General features: G+C 44.5%; 2 protein-coding genes across 4 annotated transcripts; one reads left to right on the top strand and one right to left on the bottom strand.

The window, feature by feature from the left end:
- Positions 1–66: 66 nt before the first annotated feature.
- On the top strand, positions 67–4,248 carry LOC121562124 (fukutin-related protein-like). Of its 3 annotated transcripts, none has more exons than XM_045212580.1 (2): positions 67–286; positions 946–4,248. In XM_045212580.1, the coding sequence occupies exon 2, from the start codon at positions 1,100–1,102 to the stop codon at positions 2,705–2,707; it is 1,608 nt and encodes a 535-aa protein (XP_045068515.1). In that variant the 5' UTR covers positions 67–286; positions 946–1,099; the 3' UTR covers positions 2,708–4,248. The 3 variants fall into 3 exon arrangements, with proteins under 3 accessions (XP_045068515.1, XP_045068513.1, XP_041730429.1); XM_045212578.1 differs by having other exon boundaries at positions 67–300; XM_041874495.1 differs by having other exon boundaries at positions 81–125.
- A 2,647-nt stretch (positions 4,249–6,895) lies between these two features.
- LOC121562113 (neutral amino acid transporter B(0)) lies at positions 6,896–20,783 on the bottom strand. Its single transcript, XM_041874487.2, has 8 exons — positions 19,755–20,783; positions 11,337–11,379; positions 10,806–10,874; positions 10,491–10,657; positions 9,942–10,175; positions 9,465–9,659; positions 9,114–9,248; positions 6,896–8,951 (listed from the first exon to the last, which is right to left on the bottom strand). The coding sequence occupies exons 1-8, from the start codon at positions 20,282–20,284 to the stop codon at positions 8,714–8,716; spliced, it is 1,611 nt and encodes a 536-aa protein (XP_041730421.1). The 5' UTR covers positions 20,285–20,783; the 3' UTR covers positions 6,896–8,713.
- Positions 20,784–20,990: the final 207 nt, after the last annotated feature.

Below are 20,990 nucleotides of genomic sequence, written 5' to 3'. Positions count from 1 at the left end.
GAATCTTTTTTTTGTTTCATTAGTTGTAACTAAGGATGTCGCTTCCTGCCATATTGTGATCTCACGCAAGCTTCCTGTGATAATTTCCGAAACAGCAAAGCAAGGGTACAGTGTAACAGACCGCGGTATTGAAATTAATCTAAAAGTCTAAGTATAATAACACTATTTTAGTTAATTTGTCAGTATTACATAAGTATTTTACACTGTAAGTAAAAGCTATTACAATGGTGGTGTCTCCATGTTGTGCTTAGCTCAGCCACCTTTGCACACAGAGAGCGAATTCGATGTGCGTGCATTATGGTTTGTATGCTCTGTTTTATTCTAACGATTTGGGGAATGTTAGGCAATATAACGCTGAGAACGTGATTCACATTTGAAGACAGATGAGTTCTGCATATGAAGCGTTTAGAAGAGTCATTCATGGTGTGGTCTATATGAAATTATGTATATGAAATGATTCAATGGTTATTTTTCATGATAACATCAATTATTGAGAATGATCATTGTTGCATTGGTTCTATGGTTGCATAGAAACCATGCAGTATAGGTGTAGTCTACTGTCAGCATTAAATTACAGAATAAAAAGTATATTGCATTATGCAGACAATTCTAGGCACTGGAAATGTGGTATTATTGCCGTAGCAATACTTGATAGCCTACTGTACCAATTCTAGAAGGGAGCATAGGCCTATACTTAAATGGAGCATCAATTTTAAGCATCTCATTGTGCTGCAATTGATAGTCAAGGATACAATCTAGGTCAAATAATTGGCTGAAGAGAACTAGGGCAAGCCAGTCCATGTATGGGAGACACACTGCACCTAGTTCCTTGATGTTTGAATATAATGTAATAAACTAGACTACAGCCTCTAAAGCCTATCACAGCCATCTGAAGTGCATTTTTTAGGACACGTTTTAAATTCCTATATTTTCTGTGTATTTCAGCTATTCCAGCAGCTGGCCATTACTCTTCCGGCGCACATAGGCTATAGCTCTTTACTGATGGGGTCCTGATGTTTATGGATTGGCTTTCTGAATAGAGAGCTCCATCCTATACCTTCTCCTTTCCCTGAGCTAGACGAGCGCAGCGAAAGGTGTCATGCGGGTGAGTTTCTGCCAGGGCCTTCTGACTGGAGCCATCGCTCTGAACCTGCTCATCCTCTACTATGTGTCCCGAGCCCAGCAGCAGATGATGGAGAAACGCCGGGATCCAGGAAGGGGCTCCAGGAAGGCTGCTTTACCTGCATCCGGGCTGGGGGGTGGCATGGGGGGCCTGGTGGGGGTTGGCGGGGGGATGGTTGGCGCTGGAGGTGTCAGGGGAGAGGGGAACAGCCGCGGCCCCCGTGTGACTGTCCTCCTACGGGAGTTTGAGGACTTTGAGAACTACGTCGGTGATGTGGCACGCTCCTTCCTGCACCAGAGACCTGAGCTGCCCTTCCTGGCTGTGTCTGACACCCCACCCTATCCCCCTCTGTCTCTCCCCGAGGGGGCCCGTCTCCTGGTGCTCTCCCCCAGCCCCGAGCAGCCTCCGCAGGCCCACCGGCCAGAGTTCCACGTCCAGACAGAGTTTGTGCTGCTGGTGCCTGACGGGGTGGAGCTGGAGCAGGGCCGGGCTGTGGAGAGGCTGATCCGGGAGCTGGAGGGGGAGGGTGGGGGGCCCGTGAGGCTGGTGGCAGCCCCTGTGTTGGCACGCTCGGCCGTCCAGTGCCTGCACCTGCGGGTCAGTCTGAGAGAGTGGACGGCCACCTACACCCCAGCGGCGTCTGGGAGCAGTGGTAGCGTGTGTACAGCCCTTCAGGGGGATGCGGTGGTCCTCATCCGCTCCGAGGACCTCTTCAACCTGTCTGTTCCGCTGGGGAGGCCCCTGCTGCCCTCGCTCTTCATCCAGACCTCCCTGCATGGCTGGAAGGTCAAGCTCCTGGAGAGCCCCTGCTTCTCCGCCAGCCACCGGCCCCTCTTCAGCTCAGCCCACAACCAGTGGAAGGCAGATGGCCATCTGAAGGAGGCCACTAGCCGGCTGATGAGGAACTTTGGACTAAAGCGTCTCCTACTGGCTGATGGGAAGGAGCAGTGGCACGGCTGTGGGAAGGAGACGGCGCGTTGCTTCGGTACGGTCCGAGACGACACCCCTGAGTACCTGTACCTGGAGCGCTGGACCCCTCCCTGCTGCCTGCGTGCCCTCCGCGAGACCACCAAGTATGTGATCAACATTCTGGAGAGTTCCGGGGTGCGCTACTGGCTGGAAGGAGGCTCCCTGCTGGGTGCGGCCCGCCACCAGGACATCATCCCCTGGGACTATGATGTGGACCTGGGCATCTACCTGGAGGACGTGCCCAACTGTGACTACCTGAAGAACCTGGACTCTGGTTCTCTGGTGGACGCTAACGGCTATGTGTGGGAGCGGGCAGTGGAAGGTGACTTCTATAGGGTGCAATACAGTGAAGCTAACCACCTCCACGTGGACCTGTGGCCCTTCTACCCACGAAACGGCGTTATGACCAAAGACACGTGGATGGAGCACAAGCAGGATGTGGAGTTCCCCGAGCACTTCCTGCAGCCGCTGGTGCCAATGCCATTCGCCGGCGTCACCGCCTACGGCCCGAACAACTACCGCGCCTTCCTGGAGCTCAAGTTTGGGGAGGGGGTCATCGAGAACCCCCAATACCCAAACCCTGCCAAGAAGAGGCTGGACAGGAGCCGGCTTTGAGGGAGGGGTTTGGCTGGGACCTTTGGAGTTTTCATGTGGCCCACCAAAAGGACAAAACGATTCTAGCCACAACCCAAAACATAATAGCAATCCATGAGTAGCAATCCATGAGTGGGTCACAAGTGGGTACCATTTGGGAACTGTCCTTAAGCTGCCAAAATGCACTGATCAATTAATACTCCCTGAAGGGAAGTGGTTAACAGAGAGCCAACAGACACTACCGCTCTAACCCGGCCAGCTACACTGATGCTATGACACGTGTTTTATTTATTATCTGTCTTTAACACAATATCCTTATCATGGGTGAAGCAGCGGACTGCATTACACTAAATGTTACGTCATGAGGTGTGACTGACTGACCTCTGTCAGAATGTGCCTGTCACTACTACTGAGACAGTCTGGAAGACTGTGGAACAGAGTCTGTATTCATAAAGTATCTCAGAGTAGGAGTGCTGATCTAGGATCAGGGCCCCGTCATCCATGTAATCTTATTCTTTATGATCTAAAAGGCACAACCGATCCTAGATCAGCACTTTATGAGACACAAGGAGACTGCTGCTGACCTACATTACTGGTCAACTGAAGACTCCTTGTAGAGGTCCATTATTCTGGATAAGCTGTAAATTAAGTATAGAGACAGAGTATTTATACATTCAAAATGGTATTCTGTTGCACATCATTTTCCAGTACATAAATGACCAGGTATTTAGAAAGAAATTATATGGTAATTACACAGTAGTTATATATCAGTTATTTACAAGATTTTGGGGGGCACCATTAGGTACAAGGTGGTTATCAATTGTTTTGAATTCTTTGAAGTAGTACCAGAAAGTATTAGCTATTATTACCACATAGTTTCCTAGTAATTATCAGGTGATCGTCAAAGTGCTAGAAGATATCCAATGACATTTCCACCACAATATCAGCAATATCTGACAGATTCAGTGTTGATAGCTGTGTTATTATTGATATTATGAATATAAATGTGTGGTCAATTCTGTCCTAAAGCTAAATATATATTTCATGGTGTACATGTGTGGATATGTTGCACTGATTCACTTCATGTTCAGTGTATGACTTTTGACCTTTTGAACTGTCAACTGATGCCACTGGATAGGCCTTGGCATGTTCCATCAGGATGCCTATTATGGCCGTCCATTTCCCAGCGGTAAAATGAGGAGCTTTCTCTTAAACTCTGACTTGGATATTCCGGGCCATAGAAAAAGCTCTATCAGTCCATGCAGGTGCATTCAAATCCCAGGTATGAATTCTGAAAAACGAAACGATCCAATAGTGTATCCAATATACTAAATTAAATGTGTGTGTCATCTGTTGAGTGTTGCTGTCACATTTGTGTCCCGCCTTGACTGGAATGTAAAAAGTAATCTGAATTGTGAGGGAAAGACTGATATCTGATAGGTGCCACTTGTTGCACTTGACCTATAATTTTACAAGTGACAAAAAATGCACCAGATTCTTGCTGTCAATGTGTGTCACTCCATTTCATGGACTGAAAAAATAATAAATGAATTATAACACTACTATTATTTGTCTTTCGTCATTTGAGGTTTATGGATTTGATGAGACAGCTTTGTATACCTTCCAGTGTTTCAGGAATCATTTAAGAAATTCATTTACCAGGAGGGCCTAAAGCTGTCTTTGGGTTTGACAAAAATAGCAGGGTTTAGTATTCAACTCCCTTGTCTCACCAGCAGGTGACAGAAGAGCCTTAACATTTGCACCGTTTCCTTGGCCACGTATAACCACCTCTGATTGAGAGACAGCATGTAGTGGACATTGAATGGGGAAACGGATGAATATTGCCGTGGTAAAGTCACTAGCTGACAAAATATATCCAACTAAATAAAATGTCTGAATCCTACATTGATAAGCTAAATCCAAGTACAAGAACACAATAACACATTTCAGTGTACTCAATATACTTCCCTCTCTTCTTTCTTTCCCTTGGAATGTAAAGTTGAACCACTGGCTGAATTAAATTGAGAGGGGTGTACAGTTACCATATTATTAACAGAAGAACAATGAGTAGATCTAATAGGAGACCGAGGAATCACAGGAGGTTGGTGGCACCTTAATTGGGGAGGATGGGCTCGTGGTAATGGCTGGAGAGGAATTGGTGGAATGGTATCAAATACATAAAACACGTGTTAGATACCATTCCATTCGCTCCGTTCCAGACATTATTATGAGCCGTCCTCCCCTCAGCAGCCTCCACTGCCAGGAATGTCACTGTAGTAAGATTTAGCCTAAATGTCCCCTGTTGTAAAACCTAATGCCAGCTATTCTTCCACTAACAGAGAGGGCCATTTAGCACTAAACCTCATATGATTATATGAAACCACTCAGCACCTGTTAGTGTGGGATCAATAAGTTGTGCATTTTCTGTGTACACAACCCAGGTGGGTGATGTAGTATTGTAATGTTGGTGACTGCATTGTGTGTGTGTTGGGAAAGTTCTATATAGCCAGGGGCATATTTGGGTGTTTTTGAAGTTACATTAGATTGAATAGAAGTGCATTCTTTACATGCCTCTCCATCAACACCTCGTGGAGGAAGGACACAGCACCAGGTAGTCTGTGTAATGTGTTCATTCATGGGTATTGCCATTAACTACAACCTGACAAGCTTGTCTTGTCCGGAGGGTCTATTCACAATGTGTCATACTATATACACAGTGTACAAAATGCCCTAGACTGACCAGGTGAATCCAGGTGAAAGCTATGATCCCTTATTGATATAACTTGTTTAATCCATTTCAATCAGTGTTGATGAAGGGGAGGATACCGGTTAAAGAAGGATTTTTAAGCCTTAAGACAATTGAGACATTTTGAGGATTGTGTATGTGTGCCATTCAGAGGGTGACGTGCCTTTGAACGAGGTATGATAGTAGGTGCCAGACACACCGGTTTGAGTGTGTCAAGAATGGTCCAACACCCAAAGGCCATCCAGCCAACTTGACACAACTGTGTGAAGCATTGGAGTCAACATGGGCCCGTATCCCTGTGGAATTCTTTCGACACCTTGTAGAGTCCATGCCCCGACGAATTGAGGCTGTTCTAAGGGCAAAAGGAGGTGCAACTCAATATTAGGAAGGTGTTCCTTACAATGTGTCTATACATCATCCTTTGTGATGTGTATGTACACATCCATTACCATTAATTGTGGTCCTCTGAAGCTCTGTTGGTAGACCATGATACTGGGTTTGATTCACGGGGCCACCCATATGTAAAATGCATGCGCGCATGACTAAGTCGCTTTGGATAAAAGCGTCTGCTAAATGGCATAGATTATAGTATTATTATATATTAATTAGAAATGTGAAATAAGATGCAAAGTCAACAAGTGAATATAAAAAAAAAAGCATTTTTATTTCTAGAACTAACAGAGTACAATTCAGAGCCCACCCAGAGCAACACTGTGGTTCTCTACAGCACTGGTAACTATGTCATCATGTAACCATGGTGACTGACTACACATCCACCATCACCACACATCCATCTGTACACATGCTGACTCACACACACACACATAGATACACACCACACCCATACAACGTGGTGACGGCACTCCTAAGACCCTGTGGAATGATAAGCGTTTTTTTTTACAGCATTGCACAAAACATAAAGACAGACAGCAGGGGGAAAAGGCTGCAGAATCAGAGGTGGCACCACAGGTTCAAAAGTGGTGTGGCACTTTTTCCTAATCTCATGACCTGGTCAGATAAAACTCTGGGTCCTATTCATAGGCTATGGCAGGGTTCAACATTATCTCACTTGCCCGATCAGGCCAGTTGGCCAAAAATCAACTGTCCCGAACAGAATAAATGCATTGGGGTCATGCAGAGCCTATAGGTTGGCATGCTTTCTCACTATATGCAGCTATTAATAGGCTATTGGTTATTATATGTATTAAACATCTGTTTAATATTATTAAACATGGAGAATATTTTTTTTAAATCTCAAAATAGGACACTTCCCCTTTAAGACAATTGCGTTCCAAAATAGATTTTATAAACCAGGTGGTTCGAGCCCTGAATGCTGATTGGCTGACAAAACATTTATTTTTACTGCTCTAATTATGTTGGTAACCAGTTTATAATAGCAATAAGGCACCTCGGAGGATTGTGGTATATTGCCAATATATCACAGCTAAGGGCTGTATCCAGGCACTTTGCGTTGTGCATAAGAACAGCCCTTACCCGTGGTATATTGGCCATATACCACACCCCCTCTGGCCTTATTCCTTAATCAACCTGGCTAGTACAGTAAGCTAGCCAAGACAAATGCTAAAAAGCATATTTTTGTAGCTTTCTTTTTGCAGACTTTCACCAATAGCCAGCATATTGCTAGTATGTTCACTATTGAAGGTTTATCTTTGTAAATCACTTTCCCTAAAATAAATAAGCTCAGCGAGTAGATTTATAGTCACTTATTTTTGCTCAGGAAAACAGTTTTCAATGGTAGACTGTGACAGAGCAGGTAAATGTTGAACTGGAATGCAAGTAACTGGCCCGTAGGTGCTGCTGCTTTGAAAGTGGTAATAGTACTGGGGCAAATGCTGTCTCACCACAGGTTTTGAGGTGGCTCTGTGCAGTATAATAAGCATTGTTCTAGGGCAAGTCTTCATTGTCAGCCTCAAATGATGTTGGTTAAGACTGGATAATCAGAGGACTGATTCATGGCCTACGATAGGGGGTGTATCATTTCAAGACAGACAGTGAGGTTATGAAACCAAATCTTCAGAGAAAGGAGATTAATTGTTAAAGCTAGAATCCTTAGTTGCTACATACATTTTTGGACATATAAATTAATGAAACAGTACACCCATTGATTCTTGAAGAATATAACTTATAAATGCTCATCAGCTTAGCTCAACTGTTGTACCCCATCAGAACCCAAAATATAAGCTTGTTATACTCCAGTGTTTGTAAACAAACAGCCAATAACGCTTGCTTTGTATGTGTGTATTAGCTAGCTAGCCAGACAGTTTGAGGAATGATTCTATACATTTTTTCAAATTAACTGCTAATATGCCAACATTCCATTCAAACAATGCAGTCAATCCACAGCCATACACTAGTTCAAATCAGTATTTCTATAACACAATTTCTGATGTATAACATGCCTTACTCCCTGGCCAACATGGCTGCCATTTTGTCCCATTCTGGAACTTGGAGGGATTATGACATAGCCCCTCTAGTAATTTAATAGGATTTCTATGGCAACACCTCTCACAAATTATTTTAACATTGTAAAACTGTTGTGACAACAAGAGGCCTTCATTTGGACTGTGCAAAAACGTTGTGTGCTTGGCATGGATGCGAGCCCCTGACTGACTAACTGACTGAAATGACACAGTTTGGGATAAAAACAGCTACAGATTAGAAGCATTGAGCAGAGCCACAGTGTGTGTAATATTACAGAGAGTTCTTGTGTGAGAAAGGTCCTTTTTCCAGCAGTGGAACACAATTTAGGATTTAACTTAAATTTGGTACATCATACAGTACAGAGGATCTTGTGTGATAACTTTGGAATCTTCATAATCTACTGTCACAGAGTACAGAGATAATTAGTGCTGGCTACTTCATACACAGAGAAACATAATGCACATGTGGCTATGATACAGAAAACATGGAGATATTTGCCTTTTAAAGGCTGGCTACTGTTAAAAATATTTAAAAGACAGGAAGTCAGGGCCAGCTCTTCTGAACCAAAGCAGGATTCAAAGGATTCCAACCTAGAGTCCTTAAAAAAAAATACTGTCACGTTAAAATCTGAACAGCCTCTCTTCAAGCTCTCCTTTGCCCCCCCCAACCTGGATCTCTCAGTCTCTCTTAGAAAGAGAGAAGACACAAGGAGAGGAATCGTCTTTAAATGGAAGTCTAAAAAGGTCCTCTCCCCTCCTTTCTGCATGGGGGGGTCACGTATGGAGAAGCTGGATTGTTGGGTCAAACGGAGTGTCATCGATGACATAGCAGGGAACCATCTACATGAAGGACTCTTTCTCAGAGATGTGAGCCGCCGCCTTCTCGTCGGCCGCACCCATGTTCTTCTTCTCCTCGATGAGGGGCAAGTGCTCCGGCATGGCGGGCGTGTCATTCTCCATCTTCACCTCGCTTAGCTCCGCCCCCTCCTTGGGCTTGTCAGATCGGTCCACGTACCACTGCAGCAGCCCGGCTCCGAAGGCGTCACCCTCCACATTCAGAACGGTGCAGGTACGGTCACTGAAACAATGGTCCAATCACGGTTAAACCAGTCAAACCCAGGGTGATCACCGTATGCATAATTATGTCATGTCAATGCTATGTCAAACGGTCACGGATGCTATGACATTTATATGAGATGGATGAGCTGTTCCAATAGAACAGTAAACATGAGGTACTCACACGAGCCAGTCGACGGCGAGGATGAGGGAGATGTCGTTGGTGGGCAGTCCCACTGCCTCCAGGATGATGGCCAGTGTCAGCACACCCCCCGCAGGGATCCCTGCTGCTCCCACACTGGACGCTGTGGCTGTCACTCTGACAGAGGGGGCGGGACATGCAGAGAATTAGCCACTCAAGAGCACTGCGTTTCCTAATACTCAGCCTAGCAAGTTTGACCCAAGCTTTATACAAGTCTGTTTTGTATGCGGGTATACAGCTAATACATTTGAATTTGCTCCGCTTTACCCAACACAACTGCCCCTTAGAATCAAACTGAATTGAATCAAACAGACTAGAGAGAGCGTGACTCACAGGATGGTGAAGACTTGGATGAAGTTGAGTGGGATGTTGTTGAGCTGAGCGATGAAGACTGCAGCCACACACTGGAAGAGAGCTGCACCATCCATGTTCACTGTGGCCCCGATGGGCAGGATGAAACGACTGATGTGCTTTGACACGCCATTCTTCTCCTCCACGCACTTCATCATCAGCGGCAGGGTGGCAGAGCTGAGAGAGAGTGAGTGAGCATGAGTGTGTGTGAGAGCGCTAGCCGTAAATGAACAAATACCTCATATATGCTCATCAGTTCTGACGTAATTACCAATGTTTATCTTCTCTGTAACACTTTTGCACTGGGAACATGTTGTTACATAGCACTTGAATGATTGTATTTTAACTGCATAGTAATGGAGTTGAGCATTTTTGGTACGGTATAGAGCAACCTTGGTATAAGAGCAATTAAGGATTACCATCCTCTCTAGCATGGTGATCTAGTGACTGCAACAGTACCTGGAGCAGGTTCCAAAGGCTGTGGCCAGAGCAGTGAAGATGCCCCACAGGAAGGTGTAGGGGTTCTTGCGGGTGATGATAAAGTAGATGCCTGGCAGGACCAGCAGGCCGTGGATGGCATGGCCGATGATACAGCAGGCGATGTACTTGCCCAGGCTGGCAAACAGCGTTCCCACGTCCTCCATCTCCACGATCTTCCCTGCCACCAAGAACATGATACCAAGGGGGGCATACCTGGAGAGAGAAGGAGGAGGGAGAGGTGGGTTGCCATTAGGAATTTGTAAAGACGCGGTCCAAAGTACAAATACAATTTAAAAAACAAATATGTATCAATATTACCACATATGAAGCAAGTACAAATACAACAACAATTAGTGACTTTGGATCCTTGAAAAATGCTATTTAAATACCATATTATTTTTATAACAATTACGAGATGATATGTGAAAGATAAACGCGGGGTGGCAAAACTCATATACATCATGCGTGTATCCTCTCTCACACCCAGATCTATTCCCTACAGTGCTGCTGGGCAAACGGCTCCCTTACCACATGATCCAGGACACCAGTACCATGGTGGCCTCGTTAAAGGAGTTGAAGAACTTGATGAGAATCTCTCCCTCCTCTCCTAGCTTCCTCAGGGCTACACCAAACACTATGGCAAACACCACCAGCCCTAGGATGTTCATACCGTCCTGGTCTGTGCCAAAGGGAACCTATATGGATACACAACGCAATAACTCAGGTCAGCGTGAGTGATGCATTTTAGACACGTTCAAACTGTCAACAGCAACAGATATTTGACAGTCAAATGTGACATCCTATATAGATTTCGAACTCATTTTGGCATTTAAGTCGATTCACCTTCTCAACTGTGATGTCGGGCAAGCCATTAGTGCCATTCTTGGTCACAAACTTGTAGCTGGTAGCATACTGCAGACAGAGAGGAAAATATTTCATTAGTACACGTATACAAATATAGGCAAAACGTCTTCTGTTTAACTAACAAATTATGTGGATTCCAAAAAAGCCTTAAAGGAACAATACACACAAAATAAAACTACATTTGGTATTTTTTTCGTTAGTCCACTGTTGATACAGTCCCAACACGTTTTGCACGTCAGCAATCAAGTTTTCTAGATATTTGACTTTCAAACAGCAAATTGTAACTTGCCACATCATCATGATGCGTTTTGCATCATGTGGCAAATTACAATTTGCTTTTTGAAAGTCCTGTATCTTGAAAACGTGATTGCTGACATGCAAACACAATTGGGATTGTATCACCAGTGGACAAATGAAAAAAAAAATGCCATCAAATTGTTTGCGTGGATTATTCCTTTAAGTCTCAGTTTCTCTCTTTCTATTATATGTGTGGTACAAGAGGATACTCACAGACTGAAAGGCAGCAGACACCAAGTTGGAGGGGAAAATGTTTCTGTAAGAGAGAACAAGAGACACATTCAGTACACTACACAGGCACCAGCTGTGCTGACAGTGATGCTATGATGATCAGAAACCATGGCCACAGCTAGAAACCAAAATGGAGGGGATCACAGGAAGTGAAACATTCAGTCACTTCAGCTCTGAGGGACACAGGTGCCAATGCAGGTGTGAAACAGCCTTGGTGAGGACCCTGTATCCTTTAGTGTGCTACAAGGGGTAGAAGTTGCAACAAGACATTCATCTACGGTCAGGTTTGAGTTTCCCCCCCTTAGTGGTTAAAGCTAGAATACTTAATTGAAACCATAATTAAGCTTTCTTCGCACCTCTGTTTATCTAAAAAGCTATGGGATGGGGCTGAAGAAATGTAAACACTCAGATTCATACAGAGCTATGGATGCAAGACCTGACCATTCACATAGCTTTAACGCTATTCAGTGTTTGTTTACATTTACGTTGTTTACAAACATTGGAGTAAAATAAGCGTATATTTTGGTACAACAGTTGAACTAAGCTAATGAGGCATTTATAAATTAACTTATATTATTCAAGAATCAATGGGTAAATACATTTTACATTTACATTTTAGTCATTTAGCAGACGCTCTTATCCAGAGCGACTTACAGTTAGTGCATACATTATTTTTTTTCATACCCCCTGTGGGAATCAAACCCACAACCCTGGCGTTGCAAACGCCATGCTCTATCAACTGAGCTACATCCCTGCCGGCCATTCCCTCCCCTACCCTGGACGACGCTGAGCCAATTGCGCGCCGCCCCATGGGTCTCCCGGTCGGCTACGACAGAGCCTGGATTCGAACCAGGATCTCTAGTGGCACAGCTAGCACTGCGATGCAGTGCCTTAGACCACTGCGCCACTCGGGTCTAATATACACTACCAGTGATGTTTGGACACACCAACTCATTCAAGGGTTTTTCTTTATTTTTACTATTTTTTACTATTTTTACTATTTTTTACATTGTAGAATAATAGTGAAGACATCAAAATTATGAAATAACACATATGGAATCATGTAGTAACCAAAAAAAGTGTTAAACAAATCAAAACATATTTTATATTTGAGATTCTTCAAATAGCCACCCTTTGCCTTGATGACAGCTTTGCACACTCTTGGCATTCTCTCAACCAGCTTCATGAGGTAGTCACCTAAAATGCATTTCATTTACCAAGTTAATTTGTGGAATTTCTTTCCTTCTTAATGCATTTGAGCCAATCAGTTGTGTTGTGACAAGGTAGGGGTGGTACACAGAAGATAGCCCTATTTGGTAAAAGACTAAGTCCATATTATGGCAAGAACAGTTCAAATAAGCAAAGAGAAACAACAGTCCATCATTACTTTAAGACATGGTCAGTCAATACGGAACATTTCAAGAACTTTGAAAGTTCCTTCAAGTGCAGTCGCAAAAACCATCAAGCGCTATGATGAAACTGGCTCTCATGAACACCGCCACAGGAATGGAAGACCCAGTTACCTCTGCTGCAGAGGATAAGTTCATTAGAGTTACCAGCCTCAGAAATTGCAGCCCAAATAAATGCTTCACAGAGTTGAAGTAACAGACACATCTCAACATCAACTGTTCAGAGAAGACTGTGTGAATCAGGCCTTCATGGTTGAATTGATGCAAATAAACCACTACTAAATGACATCAATAAGAAGAAGAAGAGACTTGCTTGGGCCAAGAAACACGAGCAATGGACATTAGACCGGTGGAAATCCAAATTGGAGATTTTTGGTTCCAACCGCTGTGTCTTTGTGAGACGCGGTGTGGGTGAATGGATGATCTCCGCATGTGTATTTCCCACCGTAAAGCATGGACGAGGAGGTGTTATGGTGTGGGGGTGCTTTGCTGGTGACACTGTCTGTGATTTATTTAGAATTCAAGGCACACTTAACCAGCATTGCTACCACAGCATTCTGCAGCGATACATCATCCCATCTGGTTTGGGCTTAGTGGGACTATAATTTGTTTTTCAACAGGACAATGACCCAACACACCTCCAGGCTGTGTAAGGGCTATTTTACCAAGAAGGAGAGTGATGGAGTGCTGCATCAGATGACCTGGCCTCCACAATCCCCTGACCTCAACCCAATTGAGATGGTTTGGGATGAGTTGGACCACAGAGTGAAGGAAAAGCAGCCAACAAGTGCTAAGCATACGTGGGAACTCCTTCAAGACTGTTGGAAAAGCATTCCAGGTGAAGCTGGTTAAGAGAATGCCAAGAGTGTGTGAAGCTGTCATCAAGGCAAAGGGTGGCTAGTTGAAGAATCTCAAATATAAAATATTGGTTACTACATGATTCCATATGTGTTATTTCATCGTTTTGATGTCTTCACTATTATTCTACAATGTAGAAAATAGTAAAAAAATAAAGAAAAACCCTTGAATGAGTAGGTGTATCCAAACTTTTGACTGGTGCTGTATATATCATTAATTTATCATTCCAAAACTGGAATTTGGGAAAGGTAAACTGATCCTAGGTCTGATACTAAAGGTAACATCCCACGGGATACAACCACTAACTGAACTCCTTGTTCTAACTTCTAAGCTATCTTTCCAGGATTCCTTTATGCTAACTTGGCGCCTATACCCTTGGGCACCGAGGCCTCACGAGGGAGCCAACCATGAGTTCTGTCCTGTGGAAATATTGGGAAGCATTTCAGTGTTTTAATCCTCCAACTGCCCACAAAACTGCTGCTGCTGGGATTTCAGGCCCAAACCCAGATCTCCCTGAGAGGGGTGGGCAGATTACTGCTCTACAATACAGTACACACACACACACACACCAGTGGAGTTACTGTATCACCCCTGCCACCACCCCTCAACATAGAGAACTCTCCTCAGAGCACTAGGCCACCCCCACCCCTCACTCTTAGTCAACCTACATACGGATTTAGAGTAATAAGGGATTAACTTCTTTCATGTTTTTATCCTACATCTCTTTCTGACCTGAATACATACGTGACAGGAAACTATGCATTGTGGGATTAAATGGTCACACCATGTGACTGAGGATAGAATGACTTAAGGTAGAAGTTGCCCTTAAACCACATTTCTAGGAAGGTGACCTGTATCAGTCTAACAAACCTTGTCAATTCAAAACCCTCCATTCACATGGTTGTTGCAGGACTTGGTCAAACAGGGAACGTAAATGCCCTCTCTAGAACCCTCTCTCACTCTGGCTGAGACAGAAGGTTCCACAGAAACAGGAAGCAGTGACGTTAATGTGGGTGTCAGATTTCACCGGACACTCCGAGCAGTACAACCGTCTGCCTGCCCAAAACTCGCTGGACACTGGCCACATATCCCTGTTTAGATTAAATACCCGGGTGACTCCACCTACCCCCCCTATTTTTACTTCCTGATATGCCGTGTCATGACAACCCAATGCCACCACGCCCATTAAAGCTAAATTAACCCGGCTAGACGCTGGAACATTGGGTGATGGTTGGAATAAACCGACGGAAAAAGAGAACGCAAATTGGACTGCACATGTAGGCCTATTAAACCCACACTGACATGTACAGACACACCATAAAACAAAACACACAAACATTCTGTGTGGCAGTATCTATGCCAAAGACCCAAGGAAAAGTAGACAAACTACTGTGAATGTGCAACGGCACTCATTTAAATAGTAACCCCTCTCTGTCAGGGTCCAGTTTTGGCATGCAGTCTGTGCGTTCATCCATCCATGCACCTCCATTTGTCATATTACTGTAAAAATGTGCAGTTGACATTTTGCCATCAATGCTGTGTACACGCTTGTGTAATAGCAGGTTGGTACTGTATTTAGATTTTAGATTTACATTCCCATGGTGTTTGAGTAATGAGCGAAGGGGCTGGTAAAACAGCATAAATACACACAACACAGCCTGCCTGATCTTCTGGGTACACGTGAAGTGTGGTGGTGGATGTGTTGTGTTTACACCCTTCAGTAGACCTCTTCAGTGTTGTTGACACCTCACTTTCATGTCCCCGCGTCCACCTGAGATCGCCTCTACCTGGTCAAACCGAATCTTCGACTGCGTGTTAAAGGTGGCAACCATAGCAGCAGTACCTTGTATTTATTTGCATACCAGTATGAATACGCTCCCGTCCTGGTCCTCTCTTTAGACCAATGAGAACCCATGGGCTCCTCCTGGCTGTATGTGGCTAACTGATGCAGATAGTAGACATCTTCTCCATTTCGGTCACTCCTGACATACTGCTTAGGTAGGTGAGCCAAATGCCACAGAGACAGAGAGAGACAGAGCTGTAGAGGCATGTCACAGGAGGGGGGCAGGTCAGAGAGGGTGGCTGATGCAACACACCTGATACTTTACCTCCGCCTTTCTTTGTTCCTGCCGACCCATTATTTTGTCCCGAAGCGTTTTAAATTACTTGCCTCCCATTCCAACCGAGTGAATAATAGTACCGCCCATCTCTCTAGCTCTTAATGCCATCTACGTATAACAGCTATGGTCCATTGTCCTGTACGTTTGTCTCTTTGTTTAGTCTCAGGGTCAGACTAATAAGTCAAAAAGGGACAGACAATGACTTGCAGGTAGGTCAGTAAGAGCGAAGGGCATCCTTTTAACTGAAGACCAACACTACCAGTCATTTATGTAAATGAGCAAATGGATGAAAGCCAGATGGAGATAAGCAGTGGAGGCTGCTGAAGGGAGGACGGGCTCGTGGTAATGGCTGGAACGGAGCGAATGGCATCAAACACCTGGAAACCATGTGTTTGATGCCATTCCACCGATTCCGCTCCAGCCATTACCACGAGCCCGTCCTCTGCAATGAAGGTGCCACCAACCTCTTGTGGAGATAAGATCAGCAAAGTATACAAGGATGTGAAGGGGAGGGAGGGGATATTTGGGAAATGTGATGCCTTGTCCCTCTTCAGTTGGTTTACCTTTATTTAACCTATTGACTGGTTTAAGCCAGTAAGTTATTGAGGTCATTTGTAACTATGAGAACCTGCCACAACTTTTGGGGATATTGTGTTAGTATGTATGCGAGAGAACGGAGAGAGAGAGGAGGGAGCGAAAGACAGTGTGTGCGAGCGTGCTCCTTGTTTCCGCTGTAGTGAACCGCTCCTCGGCCGGCCGCTGCTGTTGCCAAAACGGGACCCCGACAGAGAGCGGTCGCTTTAATGAGCCACATGAGTCACGAACCGTCATCCTTTGTGGCCTTTCTGTGTGTCTGTGTGTGTCCTCCCGAGACTGACAACCTTTCTCATTGATTCCCTGCCAAGAGCCACGCGCATCCAAGAAAGACTTATTCGATTTTTTTAAAGATCAAAATAGAGCACAATGCATTATAAACAAGTGGATTCCTTATGCGTTGGATTTGGAAGGAGAGACCACCCTGTTGCAACTTGTAGATCGTATTATGCAAGAGCGAGTTACTAAGTCATAATGACAACTATAGGTGAAGGAATTACAATCCGTTAATAGAAGGATTAGGAATTAAACCATATTCATTACCCCCACCGGTGTAATCTGGCTTTAACAGTTTGAAGTGTATTTAAGACGTTTTCCTGGAATGGGACCTAGGGGTCTAGACTAGCTGGAGGCTGAGAGGGATTTTGGAAAGTAGCCTATGACTTTCACCATCACAATGAATTTTGAGGTTTAGAGGTCACCCATATTGCTGACCAGGAGGAACAGAGCAACTGACTGACAAAAGAAAAAGAGTGTGTCACATGTTTTTGGCTGCTTCCCTTTGCCAGATAGAGAAAAACAGTAAATCTGCCTTGCTAGCGAATTGATTTACAAGAAGTAAGTTGTTTGTGGAAACGGGCATCAATCTATACTAGGCTACATCACAAGGAGTGTGGAGACTGGCTGCATGGCTTCAATTTAGAGACACTACAGGTGCTTCTCTTTATAAACCCAAAGAAACAGACATAGGCCTAATTTAGGTTGCGTGAAGAATGGGCCTCCAAATGAATGTAAATAACCTGAGCGAGGCTTTTTTTATGGTGAAAAGTCGAGAGAGCACACCATAAACAATAACTTCTCTGTAGATGGAGCATGGTCTAGTCAAGTTTCTAACCCTACTGAAAACACAGGGTCCTTTAGTTTGGTTCAAGCCCTGGAGAATAGTCTAAATGATTGGCAAGATGTTTAGGTTTTAAAACTCCTAACTAGTAGGCCTAATCTTGCCTAATGACCCGATTTAGGACAGAGCGGTGGGCAGGGGGGAGTTTGGTCACATGGTTGCCAGCTCCTTGTGGTAGCATGACTCCCCTCACCTATGATGTGTCTGTGATGCTGGAATTTTGTGACATGTGCACGAAGGACATTTTGACAGTGGAGTATTTCCTGTCAACAGTCACTGTCAGGGGTAACTATGTAACGCAACTTGATGCTATGGAACATCAGTGTACTGAGATGGTTTACAACACCCAAGGTCCAGTAAATAGTTTGTTTTATGATATCCGTTATATTGTAGTAAGGACTCACGGCAGAATGCCACTGACTGTGCCACATTTCTAGTATATTTTGAGTACTGTATGTGCCAACAGGAGGCATTAGTGACCAACTGTTCACCACTTCCTTTCTAAATCAAACTGCATGGTGAGGTTTCATTGAGAGTGTGTATAAGTAGGATCAATGTCAGTATGAATGTACAGTATATTAAATTAGTAAGAAGGATGGTTTGTTTCTGAATCAAGGCTCAGTTTGGCATAGCCATGGTCATCCTTTAGATAAATGGAAATACAAGGGGAGTGGCTAGAGACACACACATTCCCCCACTACCTCCTTTTTGTTCATTTAGAAGAGGTGATGCTATCCCGGCCAGTCAAAATGACTTTGCTCATTGCATTTTGCTTGAGAGGCTTTTAGGGCATCAAAGCAGTAGAAGTGTACACTGTAATAGAACTAATCTAACCACTTAAAACTAGAATACACAACCATAATAAAGGAATGCTAATCATTTTGCCCACTGATTTGGTTTGCACTTCCATATAACTTTCATTGCCTGGCAATACAGAGGTAACATAGGACAATCGGTTGTAATGACTAAATTGACATGTATTTCTTAGTAAATGTGTCACCCCTAGTAAATGGACAAACTTATTCTGATTGTAGGGTTTTTTGTTGGAGCACTGAGGTTGTCACATTTGTCAGGAAAGTGTGCTGCAAGCAATGACCATGCAATCATTTCGTTGGACAATGCTGTCTGAGACTTGTTAAAAGTCTGCCAAAGTGTGGCAAACAAAGAAAGAACGGAATGTTCAAGATATCTTTCCTCATCTGTGCCTAAAAACACGTGGCTGGAACGAAATGTAATGCCCATTTTTGGAAATACAAGAGTCTATCCCAGAAAGAAAGGGGCCAGCCCAAAAGCTACTCAGAACTACGACGAACGTTTCCTACACGTGTATTGGTACTAAGCACATACATGTGTTACATAATATCGCGTATGTAGGCTAAACAGGTTGTAATTTTCTGATGATAGAGGGTTGGCATGACAAGAGGGGACAGCTCAAGACACCACCTGTCGTTGGACACTGAACACACATCGCGTATTAACGGGCTGCATCTTGAGCTGATGCAACTACTCCCCTATGTTACAGCAAGAGGAATTCATTGCTAGCACTACTGTAGATCCTTAGCACATCAAATCACATTGTATTTGTCACATGCGCCGAATACAACAGGTGTGACCATTAAATGCTTATTTACAAGCCCTTAACCAACAATGCTGTTCAAGAAATATATTTAAGAAAATATTTACTAAATAAAATAAAGTAAAAATAAAATAAAAAGTAACAATAAAATTATATTACAACAACAACCTTCTCAACGGTCTCGCTATCATGGCACTGTGTGTGGACTTGACCTAGGCATGCGACCTTTTTCCTGGGCGCACGGCAAAGGGAACCCCGGCCGGTTGGGTTAACTGTGCCTTTAATTAAATTGGATGGCGCGGATGTCGCCAACAACCACAGAAAGCAGGGCTGTCAGTACCCCTTTCAAAGTTTCAAGAGACCTTATTTGTATTGACCCAGCAAGATAGCACTGACTGTAAACATTTTCAAGACAATACAAGTGCATTCAGACTGCTTTGCTCGGTTTTCTAATTCATATGTGGGAAGTTATGCCTAATTTGGGGGGAACAACGCAATATCCAAAGGAGCCCCGCTCATATTCAAACAGTGGGCTCATTAGCTTGCTGATGGTCTGCCACGTTTGAGCACTTCTGTCATTGTGACAAATAAGGATGGGGACAAAACAAGGCACGCGCGCTGCCACTTCAGTGAACGACCCACAAATGGCTAGATGCCACATCAGCCTGTCTGCCCATTTTGCTTAGCCTAAGTCACCACCCCTGCCAGACATTTGAATCTCACCTGATCAGGTCCAAGAAGGAGTCCACCACTTCTTTGGCCTGGGGCAGCTCACCGTCACCGGACAAAATCGGCTTGGAGCCGGTGTTTGATCCGGGGGAGATGATGAACGCCATGATCACCCCGATGGCTGACGCAATTAAAGTGGTGACCAAAAAGAAAAGCATCGCCCAGCCGCCCAGCTTGCCCAGTGCTTTGGGGTCGATGCTGGCCGCCCCAGACACCAGACTGCACACGACCAGGGGGATGATGATCATCTTCAGCAGCCGGATGAGCAGCTCGCCAGGGAAGCCCACGTAGAGGATCTGTGTCCTGCTCAGCTCCATGTGGCGCACACCAAGTCCGATGAACACCCCGATGATCACCCCGGCCACGGTGAGAATCACCAGCAAGTTGGCCATGACAAGCCTCTTGATTTTCTCCGCCGTTGTCTCGTTGGAACACTTCTTGTGGCCGAGTCCGTTGGCTACCTGCTCATCGAGATGCGCCTCTCCGTTGGATGCCTTCCCCTCAATGTCAATTTTTTCTGCCATTGTGTACCTTAAAACCTAAACGAAATAGTTATGTGGAGAAAATGTTAGTTTGTTTCCCTATAGGATCTTGTTGGTGTAGCTGTTGGAGATAGTAGTGGGCTTTTATTTTAGCGAAATGACCCCCGTTGTCCGTGAGTTCCTGTGCCTCTCAGCCAGTAATATATAGCCCAAAAGACGCGCTGGTAAGAACGTCCCACAGGGGGCGGGCTCATGGAGGTGGGTGGCCAATCAGAACCAATCAGTCAATTTATCCAGAAAAATCAACGTTTCATATCGTGGTGTCCATGTACTGTATTGACAATGACACAATAACGCGAGATCACATTTCCAGCATGGCCGACAACCAGACCTCCCTTTCCCGCCATAGGAAGCAAAAAGGTAATTAATAAATAATAAGTTAGCATTGCATTTGCAGCACCTTAATTAATAAAAACATTTCAAACGTAAAACGTCAACTCTGAACGAGCTCCGGCAACTCGTGGCCCAGCTGGCTGCTGGCTCACGTGATTAGACAACAACCCCCACAATGCTAGCCAGCGGGCTTGTTGCAGGTAGACACGGGGTGCGTTCATTGCTAGGCTTCGGTTGCAGGTCTACACGGGTGCGTTCCAGATGGACTACATTGTTTTTTTGTTGTTTTTTTTTGTTTTTTTGGGGGGGGGGGGGTAGATCAGCTTTAATATTGTAGATAGATTGTAACTTCCAT

Source organism: Coregonus clupeaformis, chromosome 5 (assembly GCF_020615455.1).
Source record: "Coregonus clupeaformis isolate EN_2021a chromosome 5, ASM2061545v1, whole genome shotgun sequence".
In the NCBI taxonomy this organism is placed as follows: domain Eukaryota; kingdom Metazoa; phylum Chordata; class Actinopteri; order Salmoniformes; family Salmonidae; genus Coregonus; species Coregonus clupeaformis.
Note: the sequence above shows the minus strand (reverse complement) of the source record. Positions and strands in the feature narration are given on the sequence as shown.